Below are 13,851 nucleotides of genomic sequence, written 5' to 3'. Positions count from 1 at the left end.
CAGGTGGGGTTTTTTAAATAAAACTATTATCCTTAAGCTTCAATTTCAGCCATCAATCAAAAGCCACATACTGAGCACATGATTGTATAGGTAAAGATACATATGCTTCATTCTTAAGTATGTTTATAAAATACTTCCTTATCATTTCTAAAATGTAGCAATAGGGACTTAGATAATTGTGACTTGATATATCTATTACATGCAGTAGGCAACAATGTATACAATCTACAGAGTAGCTTAATTTTACGGGAGTTTCACTATATTACAAGCATGTAAGGTGTAAGATTACATTTATTTGGTCAGACGCCTTAAACAGCCTATGATGGATCATAGGATATACCTTTGGATATATGTCTATGCACACATACTATACAAACTACCAGTCATCTAAACTTGATTGCAAATTAATTTTCTCTTTGAGTACAAAACACAGGAGTACATACGTATCTGTAAACATAATAATTTTAAATTTTTTAGGGTCAGTTTATGTTAGATGTTTCCACACGTAATTCTGAAAAGCACTAGAAGGTAAGTTTCCACATAAAGGGACTGATGTTAAACTGTGAATGGTTTAAGGTAACAGTACGTTTAAGCACTAGATTGAGCATCAAATCCGCTTGAGTTCATATACTCCACATAGTAACCCCACCACCCTGAGATCTTAGCAAATCAATGTGTATTACCTAAAGCAGTTATATGTCAGTATTTGTACTAACCTGCAATGAAAAGTTCTTCCAGGTCCATCAACACATACGCCTCCATTGTAACAGAGAACTGAGTTCAGTGTAGGCTCACTGCAAACATCAACATCAACTTCACAAAACCTGCCAGTGTACCCACTCAGGCAAATACAAACGAATGCATTGACTGCATCTTGACAAGAACCTCCATTAATGCAGGGAGCAGATTCGCATTCCTGAGGAGAGAAATAGTAATACATTGACTACACAACTTTAAAACATATTATTTATTCATTTGTATCAACAGCAAGTGCAAGAGACTGAATCTGCAGATTAGAATAAGTGTGTTGGACTATTTTAATTGTCTGATACGCAACTGTCTCAAATTTGTAACAGTTTTTGTTTATATAGGGATCCTTCAATTACAACTCATACTCAGCCTTGAAACTATGCTTGTTCGTACTAATTAATCTTGGAGAAATGCAAATATATTTTTACATAAACAGTCTTACAGCTCTAAGTATGTGCTTCCCACTCATGATTCCTTTACTAAAATTTTAAAGCATGTTTTCGAGCCATAGTTTATACAATTATTCCTTCTAAGTTTTTATAGTAGAGACTATTGCAGTTAAAAAAGCCACATTAGCAAGACAATTCTCGACAGAGTAAAAAAATTACTTACATTAACCAAAACACACAAGCCCTTTGTCAGTATTTCCTGGTAAATTCCTTCATATTATCAGTTAATGCATAATACTGCAAATAGAACCCTATAGAAATGTTTACGTGTTCACATAATTCCTTCTGATAAACCTAACGTGGAAGCCATCAAATTCAAACCATACAAAGTAGCTGCAAATTAATGTTTCTCCAGAATTACAGGAGAGTTTAGTTAGTGCAATTGCCAGTGCAACAACATGGGTTTGGCTTTCCGCACAGAAACCTTGTTTTTGTCGATATCCCGAAAGAGCTTTATTTTGCTGCTGCCACCCAAATAGTCTAGCTAAATCCACTACTTTAAATTTATTCTCACACTCCTGTAACTTTAGAAGGTTTAATTCTTTAAGGATATCCAAGGGCACTCAGATTTCCTGCAGGTACTACAGTTGCTTTGACAGAATGTAAATTCAGATATCCATGGGGTATTGTGAGAAAACAACTTATTTTCCTATAAGCTCTCCATCTGGGTATATAGGATGATTTATTAGTAAGCATTACTAAACTAATTGAATTATACATCCTACAGGAAGATGGGAATAGTTCTACAGACTGCCAAAAATCCTGCATCTAGGTTCTGTAAGTAGTCTTTTGCTATAGTAATTACATTTGTTGTTGGCAAATGTTAAGTCTTTTTTGTTTTGTTTATAAAAAAAATCCCAATTCACAGTTCCCACTTTCCGGCTTTTCTTCTGTTCCAGTAACTTCTCTTCTCTAGACTTCTTAATCTGTATTCACCTGTACCCCCCTCTACTACTGTTTCTATAGCTTTGCTCATTAGCAGAATAAATTAAATCAATTAATGGATCAAATTTTTACCCAATTAACTCAAAAGTTAAAACAAGAAAAATATCAAACTCATCAAAGTATCTAAGCTTAAGTCCAAAGCCTGGACAAATGTTCCCATTTTTGGCTCAACACACCATCACAGTCATAGCAAGTTGCAAACAATGTAAAACCTTTTCATTTCCTTCTATGGAATGTATTGTTGTTGTAAAATTTTACAAAAATGCTAACTAGTTTTTACAGTAGAATAAACACCAGACAGTTTGTAGGAAAGAAATCACACTTACCACTTCCCGGTAAATTTTGATGTGCTGCAGTTAGAAGTTCATCTCTGCAAAACTTGCAAAAAACTAGAGTACACTCTGTTACCAGAGAAGTGCTAGTCTGCACTGTTCTTAATTCAATCAAGAACACTTTTTGCAGCAGACACACAACTGTGTTGAAAATGCCACAAATAAACTCTACCCCAAAGTCGGTGAGCTATCACACCACCACCAAATGCTGTAAATCATACTCTAAAAGAACATGGATATTACGTGACAAACTGAAGTTGCAACACAGCTATGATCAAGTCCTGCCTATCTTAGATCCTGCCAGGGACTGACTTTACAGCTTGGCATTAGGGAACAGCTGGCTCTACAGAAAATTCCCAACCACCCTGATTCCCTGAAGACAAGCTCACCTAACAACCAATGCTATTTCAGTTTTGTCTTCCTTTTAATAATGGGAGATTGAATCTTAACTAGGACCCCTAACCAAACAGTTCCCAAATCAGAGCAACAGTTGCAGGGACTCAACAGTCCTAGAAATATTCCCTCTCTTCTCCAGTACAGCAGGGGAAAAAGACCTGCTTGGGCACCTGAGGTGCCCAGTTCCCAACCTAGTAAGGTATCCTTAAACCTTTTCTCGCCTAGAAGTGATCAGATCCTGTCAAAGAAAAATCGCTTTTGAGTAACTAAGAAGCCTGAAAACTACCAAAATAATATTCACAAAGATGAATTTTAGTCTTTTCCAAAACATGTATTTGTTGATCTGTAAAAGTGGCACAATTGCTCACTTATTTAAACTTCATTGTGTACCACCTTCTTTCCAATGGGGTTTTTAACCTTTACTAAATCTGACATGCTATTTTGATCTGGAATTTAAAAATATGTAATTTTTAAGCTTCGAAGACAAAGTCTTAATCTTACAGTAATCCTCCCAAAAATTTACAAATAAACTGTTTGAGTAAAACACACTAGTATCACTACTGCTCCTGCAGTCAGTGACAGCAGGGCAGGCTTGGTCCCTTAGAAATTTACAATGTTTGGTTGGCAGATAGAAAGAATAAACACCAAGTTTAAATGGTGACAAATAACTCAAACTAACAGACTGAATGGTGTTCACTCACAGATAAATATGGGTGACAACTGTATTTTTTTGTAATTAGAATCAAATGTTTGCCAGTACCAGAAAAGAAACCTATTTTGCAATACCTCACTGAGCACGAGGCCAATTTCTGTTTCATTTTTCTCTTTCCTCTTGTCAACCCCACTTCCGGGAAAGGAAGCAAAAGGGAAGCTCTGTTACCATCGCTACACTCTCATACACTGATACTGTTCATAAAGTTGGCACCTTTATGGCAACTGAAAATCTGTAGATGTTACAGCACAGACATGTACACTCTGATCTTGATCAGCAATCCAGGTCTGAAGCCCAGAAGTAATTTGACTTTCATTTCCTAGGGAAATGCAAGGGGAATGAACTCCTTCAGGAATTGCCAGTGGTTTTAGATTATGACTGTTTCAGGTGCAAATCTGGCTTATGATGTTCCTAATTCCTTCATCTATTCCCTGCTACTTCCTCACCCCAATTCATGCTGCATTGTCTTAATTGTGTCAGAATAATAGATTAAAATACTTGTTAAAAACCCAAAACAAAACAACAAAAGCAGACCCAAAAAACCCATTTTTAATGTTTTCTGAAAGCCAGTGTTCTGACCGAAAGTTCCAAAATCTAGCTAGATACAAAAAAAGGAAGAACAGGATAGGTTGAACAGAAATCTGTATTTAAGAAATAAGAATGCATAGTTAATTTCTACACAAGTCATCTTGGTAAGAATTTTTAGGAAGTTGCTTTCTAAATATATTTTAACTTGAACTACTAATGCTTGCGGAAGGAGGAGCAACTGAGTGCAGAAATCTGTCCTTTCCTAGACATCACCTCTGTTTTAAATAGCCTTGTGCAGTAATAGTGAGAAGGTGGTAACCATGATGCATTGCCTTAAGATCCCAAATGCCACAGCAGACACCAGTGTATTCAACAAATTAGGCAGAAATCAGTATTTCCTTTTGACAGATAGGCTATTTGCAGGGTGACTGAATGCACTGGCAGCATAAAATGATCTCATAGGTGGGATATCATAATTTTAATATTGACATCTGACAAGAAAAACATTGAGTTTCAATGGAAGGTGAAGAAGTAAGTATGAATATACCAGGATCAGGAGTAGTTAATTCAGCTAGCGGTCCCTGAACAGAACTGCTGATACATCTATGTGCAGTGTCACTTACTCCAAGATGAAATCTACGTGCATAGAGCAAGTACTTCATATTACATTTATTCCTATTATGACTTTGTGTAAGTTCTACCAACAATTTGCTAACAATGAATGATGAAAAAAACCAAACAAAAAACCCAAAGAACAAAATACCAAAATGAAACTCCACCAAAAAGTCACAAAATTACTTTCAGTTTCTTGTTGGAGTTCTCACCAAAAAATGTTCCATTTAGAAAGCAGAGAAAGTGCTGAGATTCCAGGTACCACCAAGTAGTCGTAACACTGAAAGACTGAGGAGCAGTTAACAGTGAGGACAGCTTTTGTCTCTGACTTTTTTGATTCCTCAGGACCTTCTAAAACAGCGAGTATTCTTTTTTATTATTCTCTCAGATTTATTTCTTTCAAGTAACACTTTCATTTTTACTCTCCTCTGAGGACACAAGAAGATCTCGTCCTTTGACTGGAGCCTTTTTGGCTCGCTCAGGGTGTGAACAGGAGGCCTAAGGCTTTCCTGTTGCTGCAGCGCTGTACAGGCTCTGCGTGGGGGCTTCTCTAAATTCACAATCAACCTGGCCTCACAGGCCTACTGTACTCTTCCCCAAGCAGCAGCACACTATTCCAGGCCTTGCAGAATGCTTTAAGAAAGGAAATTGAGGTAATTCAGGTATCTCTCTGGTGTAATCCTGTTATGCATGTTTTCTGACAGATTGGGTTTAGTTTTTCATGGACAGTAAATTAAATTAAACTAATCTTCCTCAAGTTGAGACTGTTTTGCCTGTGACCATGACCAATCTCCCCATCCTTATCTTGACACACAAGCTTTTCTTCTGACTTCCTCCCCCTGTACTGATGAAGAGGGGGAGTTCAGGAGTGGCTGGGTGGGTGTCTGGCAGCCAGACAAACTTAGCTTACCACACCTCTTTATTCATAGGCTGTAAAACTTTGTCACATCTGAGCAAGTAACCTGTCCAAAAGGAGCCATATTGCCTAGCTTTTTCTGTGACCACCACTGCTCTGTATCTTCTCCCTGTTTTCTAGTTTGTAGGCGGCTTCAGTCAAATCAGGGCTGCAGCCATCCATCTCCAAAGAAATGAGGACGCAGGAAGAGCTGCTGCTCAGGCCTATCTCATCAGATTCTTCCTGCTCTAAAGGGGTTTGTTCCTTCCACCGTTACCGTTACCAAAAAAAAAAAAAAAGTTTATTAACTCCCATCAGGGTGCTCTGCTCATTCCTCAAACATCATCACATCTGTAAATGATGTCCAGTGCTCACACTTTACAGCATACCAATAGTCCCCTTCCCAGCTCATTTTAAAACACTGACAGCTTCAATAAACTCCCTCATAAATAAAGTGATTTAACAAAACAGAAATTACACAGTTGTAATTATTTGTATAGTTTTTTTCAACTTTTCACTTCGCCAATCTGACACACTTCATTCTCATCCCAGTATCTTTGAGTTTCCTTATCTCTGATCTTCTTTATAGTAAAGCAGGAGGGCTCCCTTTCAGTAGGCTTTTTTTTTCCCCGAGTCTGTTTCTTTCTGTGAAGCATACACTTTTCCCATTTTGATCTAACAAGGAATCCTTTGAGTTTATATGTTGCTAACAGGCAATGACCTTGGAAAATATTTGAAAGTTTTAATGGACAAGCTATCAACATGAACTCCTGTTGCAATGCTATGGAAAAGAATTGCTAGTGCTATCCTTAAGTCTTCAGAGAGGGGAACTGTGACTTACACTCAGGTGATTATTCCTCTTTTTATGGTTAGGGGAAACTGAAACATTGTGCCAAGTTCCAAAATCATTTTTTATAAAGGATGTCAAAAAACTGAGAATATAAAATTATTTAGACAAAGTGCCTTACAGTAAGCTAAGGAAAATAACATCTAACAGAATTCTTAGGACAGAATTCTTTTTCAAAAACATTACTACATTGTGTATCTCATTTTCACATGATACTATTGAAAACAGAAATAATATGTATATGGCTTTAAAATGACTAGACAAATTCATGGAGTACAGGTCTGGTTTTAGCTATCAGAAGCAATAATCAGTTTGAGTTCTTTGCTATAAGAAGTTCCAGAAGTCTTGATGGCTCTATTGAGTGTTTTTAGGTTTCGTTTATCAGCAAGAAAATTGAGAGAGAGATAATGGCATTGCAGTTATTTTCACAAGAAGTATTACACATCAGCAAGTGTTTTAACTCCCAGACAAAGTCAGTACAAAACTGACTACCTGGATTCCCAAATCTAGATATATCCAGCTAGATATAAGGTCCAACTTTACTACTGAGAGTCAGCCACTGTAAAACTGTCAAAAGTAGTTGATCCTCCACCTCCTTGTTTTTACATAAAGACTAGCTATATCTCTAAAACATATGCTTTAGCAAACACAAGTTAAATACAAGTATTAGTTTCCACGGGGCTGCAAATGAAAGGAATACACAGACTTCTGACAGAAGAACAGAATGGTGATTTTCTGGCTGTACTTTTACTGAATTATTGTTACGGAACATTTAAGTCCTCATTGATTTTCTTAACACAGCAAGACAATTTAAAAGTCAAGGCAAAAAGTGAAAGAATATTAAGATTTCTAGTTACGCAACTCTTCTAAGGGTAGGTTAAGAATCCTTAGCTCAAACAATGTGGAACAAGATCCACTACATTTAGAGCACAATAATTTATTATTTCTTGTTCTCCGAATGTCATGGTGTAGTAAATCTTGTTTGTACTATGAAAGGGATGACTGTACCTTAAGAGAGCCCACCTGGCATGGCACAGCCCAATGGTTCTGCTGGCAGGGAACTGTTCTGAAATCTGGACTCTAGCAACTGACCTAGAAAGGCACAGGACTTTGCTCAAGGCATATTGCTGCCTGATCCAAATCCCTGGGTCCATACTGGCGTCTGTCTTTGAAAGTGAGGTCAATCTGCCTAAGAACTTCCAACTTCCTACATATCACATTTTATCATTTCCACAGTCACAATCCATCGCTTGAAATAATTATGAAGGGGTACATCTTAGCAATTCAATAAAAATAAGAGAAAATCCACTGTTCTTCAAAATAACATGTAAATTCAGCTTTGTTTCTTTAAACAAAACCTAGAAGTGCATTTTAAAAGTTAGGATTTTTTTTCCTTTTCCTACAGAAATTACTATTTTTCATTAGTCCTCCATGGAAATGGATTAGAAATAAAAACTTATTTCTACCAACACTTCAACATCTATTTCTATAAAAGAGATGCAAAGTGCCAAAAAAAAAAAAGTGACGGTAGATGTATTTTTAAGTGAAGTTTTGCTTTGTATCAAAAAATGTAATTATAAAGCAGACTAATTCTGAACATAAATAACTCATGCAAATCTACTATGAGGGGAAAAAATAGTCTACCAGAAATATACATAAGCTATTTACAAATCTACCTTTTGACATACTAGTATGTATGTGGTGTTATTATATTGTCTAATTTCCTGTGAATACTTACAACCCATCAACATTTGCTGTTTGATTTCTTTGTAGATAAACTATGAAGACAACTATGAAGTGATTAACCGTATGGAAAGACTTGAAGCAGAAAAAGGTAGTAGCTTTACACATCAGTTCAGGGAGTGGAAGCAAGCATCTTGGTATTTGTGAGAAAACAAGATTCCACGTGGAAGTCACTGACTTGTAGAAGGTAGAACCACACAGCTTTAAACTTAAATTTAATGGAGTTGAAAAGAAAGAGATAAGAAAGGAATTCAAAGATAGATACTGCACCAGAAAAGAAACATGCTTTCAGGAGTCATCTTGCCAGTCATTTAATGATAGGACTGAGGGCAAAATTATTCTCAGGTCAAAAGCAGAGGTTTTTGTGACAAACAAGAGCCATGTGGTTAAGGATCTGGATTATAATTTTAAAAAGTAGGCAGAAAGGAAATCAGTGCTATAAATAAATGCTTTAGAAACTAATTCACGTGTTAAAGCATGGTTTTGTACGTACACAATACGGTATACATATGTATTTTAATGCACCCTGAATCTAGATCTAAAAACATGTCTAAATTTACAGTATTACTTCATAGGAAATGTACAATTTAATTTATCATGAGTGCAACCATCTGATGTAATTACAACTGCTATTAAGAGACCAAAAGGCCCAGGTCTCCTTTGCTAAGTTTAAAATACCACTTACTTTAAACCGTGTGGTTCACCAAGTTATGGACTTTTCCATTCACATGGGAGTTTGAAGTGCACTCTGACTTTGGGATAGATCTCAGCAGTATTGCTACCATGTAAAAGTCTAAGATTTCAATCAAGAATTGAGATGAATGCTCCAGATACCTATTTCTATTTCATGTTTAACAAAATTATAAAAAAAGTACATTTTTCTAACTAGTAAAATTATTACTCTATTTTTTCTGGGGTTTTTGTTAGTATTATCACATATCCATATTATTTAATTATTAACTTCCCAGAACTTTTTCATTTGGTGGATTAAAAATAAATACAACACCTTGTGGAATGTATTTCCGTATTTCACAATGCTGGTTTTATCCAACATCATTCAATTCAAAATGAGTTCCAAATATTTTGCTTTGAAATGCTGGATTATGGACATGAGGAGAAGAGAAAAATAATAAAAATAAACCTATTTTTTAGACAAGAACACAGAGCAGGAACATACTGGATCAGACCAGTGCTCATTCTTCCCCAGTATTCTGTCGCTAACAGTGGCAGAGAGAAAGCCACTTTAGGAAAATCGTGTGAACTTTGCCACTTTCTACAGTCTGTGTCCCATGCATCCTCCCAGCAAGCAGAACTGACGAACCAGACATGATAAATAGTACTTCCCTATGTCCTGGTTTCGGCTGGGATAGAGTTAATTTTCTTCACAGTAGCTAGCATAGTGCTGTGTTTTGGATTTAGTACCAGAAGAATGTTGATAACACACTGATGTTTTCAGCTGTTGCCAAGTAGCGCTCAGACTACTCAAGGACTTTTTGAGCTTCGCCTGCTTGGCCAGGTGCATAACAAGCTGGGGGTACAGCACAGCTAGCACAGCTAACCCAAACTGACCAAAGAGCTATTCCATACCATATAACATCATGCTCGGGGGGAGTTAGTCGGTCGGGCTGTTGCGGGGAGACTGCTCGCGGCTCGGGGACTGCTCGCGGCTCGGGGACTGCTTGCAGCTCAGGATGGGCTGGGCATCGGTCGGCGGGTGGTGAGCAATTGCATTGTGCATCATTCGTTTTGTATAATCTGTATATTCTGTTATCATTCTCATTATTACTATTATTATCATTTTCTCTTATTAAACTGTCTTTATCTCAGCCCTCGGCTCTAACCTTTTATTTTCTTTCCGATTCTCTCCCCCATCCCACTGAGGGAGGGGGGGAGTGAGTGAGCGGCTGCATGGTGCTGAGTTGCCAGCCGGGCTAAACCATGACATCCTACCTGGTATATTTATCATTTTATCATTATATTTATCATTTATGGACACTTGCCTCATTTTTCTGAACCTACTAAGAGAGCACCTGCCTTCCCACCCTTCTGTGGCACCAAGTTCTAGAGGTTCCCTGCTTCCTCTGAGAGGAAGTACTTTTGTCTTCCAAATATTTCTCCGACTGTTTTCATCCTATTCCAATTCTTTTACTACAGAATTTGGTGAAGAAAATTTCAATTTAAGTTTATCTACAACTGTCATAGTGTTCTAAACCTTAAATGCATTCCTCAGCTTTCTCCTCTTCAGGCAGCATAGTTTCAGCCATTTAAATATGTCCTTACAAAGCAACTATTCAATTCCTGTAATTTCTGTTGCCCTCTGTAGCTTCTCTAACTCTACTACATTCTTCTTGAGATGCAAGGTCCAGGACTATTCACAGTACCAGTTTTATATAGCAGTGAAGTCATTCCCTCTGTCTTAATCCCCCATATCCTTCCTCATCATGCCCAGCATTTTTTTTTTTTGCTATTCTTCACTGTGACTGTACATTGAGACAATTATTTCAGACAACTGCCAATGATTGCTCCAAGTCTTCTTCCTGAGTAACTGACAGTTCTGAATTCAGCTTTAGGTAAGTATTGGGCTATTTTTCCCTAGATACATAAACTTACACTGAAGCTTATCCGCCACCTTCTCAGTCTCTTCATTTTGTGAGGTCCTTCTGGCATTCCTCAAATGCAAAGAATTTACTGAGCTTCTCTTTCCTTGACCTCACCCTGTCTGAGTGCCCATTTTACACTTTAGTCATCAAGAAATCCCACCAGTTCCCCGTCTTCCTGGTTTTAATAGATGTGAAGAGCTTTTTACAAGTTAAGAGTATTCTTTACAAGGCACTTTTCAATTTGTGTTTTAGCTTTTTGAACTTCCTGCCAACATCTGAACTGAAGTGTTTTATGGACTTTCCTGTTCTTCCTATGTGGGCAGGCTTTCTATTTGTTAAAATGCCAATTTTTCCCTGTGACAGCCTTAAGTTTCCTCCTGAAGTCATTCAGGGACTTTGGACCACTTTGTATTCCTGAATTGTGGCACACACTCTACCTTGGTTTTTAATATATTATTTAATAGCCCCTAGTCTGCTTCTAAGTTCCTTGTGGTTTTGGCTTGCTCCTCTTAAATTACTTGACAATGTGCCTCATTTTTACATAGTTTGCTGAAATTGAATGTCTATCCACAGGATTTATTAGGCATGCTCATGCTACAGTCATAAACCTAACTGTATTATAGTCACTAACAGATATCATCTCTGTCATTAACACCTCTTGAGCCAGACGCTGGTCTTTTCAGAGGCACACTGAACACTAGTCATGTTCAGATTTTAATCTCTGTCATTCTTTAACAGTATTCTTCTATACTTGTATTTCCAAAGCATTTAGTTTAAATATACCCCTAGAAGCATTTTAATTTTCATTCAATAGCTCAGTTACATGATGATAAAGATGCAATCCATTGGCGTACAGGTTCCTCCAACTTCAAAAGGTTTTCCATTTTCCACTGCATTTGAATTGTTTTTGTCTGTACCAGCACAGCACTCAGCTACTGGGGCTGAATCTCTGTCTGCCTCTCAGGTCTCATATAGAAGTGCCAGTCTTTCAACGAAAGCTAGATGCATGTCCTAGAGTTCAGTTTCCTGCCCAGACTGAATTTATAACCTCAAGAACATCACTCCTACACTTTCCTCCATTACTGTTTATCAACACAGGTCACAATTATCGGCTCCTTTTCAGTACACTGAAGTAATGTCTCTACAGCTGTTGTGAGATCCACTATCTTTCCAGATGCAAACCAGATTACTTTGTATCCAAGACTTCTTTGGTGTCATAAACCCAGTTACCTATGTGCCCAGTAATTGACTAGTCCCGTTTTTTTAAGATACTCTCTGTTGCTAGAATATCCCTGGTGCAAGAGCATACTGTGGTATCAGTTGGCAAGCTTTTCTTACATAAGAGACCAGAAATATGACTATCAGTGGAATGTCCTCCTCCCTAAGGCTTCTGTACTCCCTAGAAGCAGAGGGCTTACAACTCTGGAGGTGAAACTCCTCTGCAACATTCTTGTAGGTCTCATCCACTTCTCTACTTCTCCAGTTTCTACTCTCTATTTTTCTATTACTTCTCCCATTTAACTGAATCTCTAATTCATACTTAAAATAAACCTATTACTCAGGGCCAGGAGGTTCTTGCAGTGTTACACACACTGAAATTGTTCCATGGGTGGGTAATCACACATGTTGTGCTTTGCAGAATAAAGTGGCTATCTCCCTCTCCTCCCACTCTCAGATTTACCTATCTGCATCTTGAGCATAAACTACATTATTTTTTGAAGTTTACATTAGTCTAGCTTCTTTGAGGAAGATAGAATACCTGTCTTATTCATCCCTCTTTAAACCAGTTAGCAATAGGTAAAAAGTACTCAAGAGTGTGAAGTCCCACACATGCACAAACAAGAGCATCCAAGCCATCTGAGGTTCTTTGTACGTTCACCAATGTTTGCCATACACATATACACGACACAAATACAGAGAGAATTCTAGGGAGGAGATTCTTCTCTTTGGCTTACCTAAAAATAGTCTAAGACCCAGTCATCCACCATCAATGGAGTCTAGACTCACTAAAATGCACATGTTCATTTCAAAATCAGCTGAACAACTCTGCAGATCTCCCTGAATATTCACCACATATTCACTGACCTGAGTGCACAGACAACTAGCTTTCACAGATACCTCAAGTTAGGCAAGCTGAATCTGACTGTTCTTCCCAACCAAATCACAGATAATTATATGGGTGTCAAGTTTAACGTCTTTTATGCAATCCCACAAGTCCTGGTGAGTAATTGCTTATTTGCTTGGACTACCATGATTATCCAGATGTGCACACCCTTACACAGTCAGAAAGCCTTGCTGATTGCTGTAAGACTTGCATGGGCATGATATATGTCTGAGCAGGATGAATGCAGTGTTAGAGCCTTTAAAAATACGACACCTGCAGCATAGTCTACTCTGGGAATCACACTGCATGCAAATAGAATGAATATCAAAAAATGAAGCCATCATTCTGACAGACTTATGTGTCAAATGTATATGTATATTGTTTCTTTCTATGAATTTCTAATCTATGCATTTTCAAACACCTCAGTATGAAATGTGGTTATCTTCTGAATATGATTTTATGCAGTTGTCTACAGGTCATTTAATCTCTCATTCTCTTAAAATGGAGGAAAGTGTAAATCATGGATGTTGCTAGAGAAAATATTACCCAAGGGTATTCTGTATTAACATTGGCAACAGCTGATAATCATACAGATTTGCAGTATCGTATCATGATGCTCACTCTGTTGAGCTGAATTACTTATTTTCTGACTTTTTCTTTCTGTAAAGGAAGTTGGAAGATAATATTCCAGCTAGATTTACTCCTTGTGTGAGACTGTCATGCATTTTCAACAGGAAAGTTATAGACCATAGTTCATTTATATAATATGAGGTATTTTTTAGTTATCTAGTACTTTTAGATTTATATAAAAAAAATGAAAGGTCCCTACATGCATACAGAAGTTAAAAAGAAGTTTGAATAACATTTTGGATTGTGTTTTTGACAATTCAGAAGCACAATATTAGAAGCCAGATAGCCCAATGGGAGGCAGATCTCAT

General features: G+C 37.3%; 1 protein-coding gene across 1 annotated transcript in view; it reads right to left on the bottom strand.

The window, feature by feature from the left end:
* The window catches only part of EYS (eyes shut homolog), a 904,272-nt gene that overhangs the window by 491,889 nt on the left and 398,532 nt on the right, over positions 1-13,851 (bottom strand). Inside the window, exon 27 of the mRNA XM_035895612.1 lies at positions 717-916. Coding sequence (XP_035751505.1) covers positions 717-916 — 200 coding nt within the window. The remainder of the gene's footprint in view (positions 1-716; positions 917-13,851) is intronic.

The sequence above is a fragment of the Egretta garzetta genome, unplaced genomic scaffold, assembly GCF_000687185.1.
Source record: "Egretta garzetta isolate BGI_Z169 unplaced genomic scaffold, ASM68718v1 scaffold55, whole genome shotgun sequence".
In the NCBI taxonomy this organism is placed as follows: Eukaryota; Metazoa; Chordata; class Aves; order Pelecaniformes; family Ardeidae; genus Egretta; species Egretta garzetta.
Note: the sequence above shows the minus strand (reverse complement) of the source record. Positions and strands in the feature narration are given on the sequence as shown.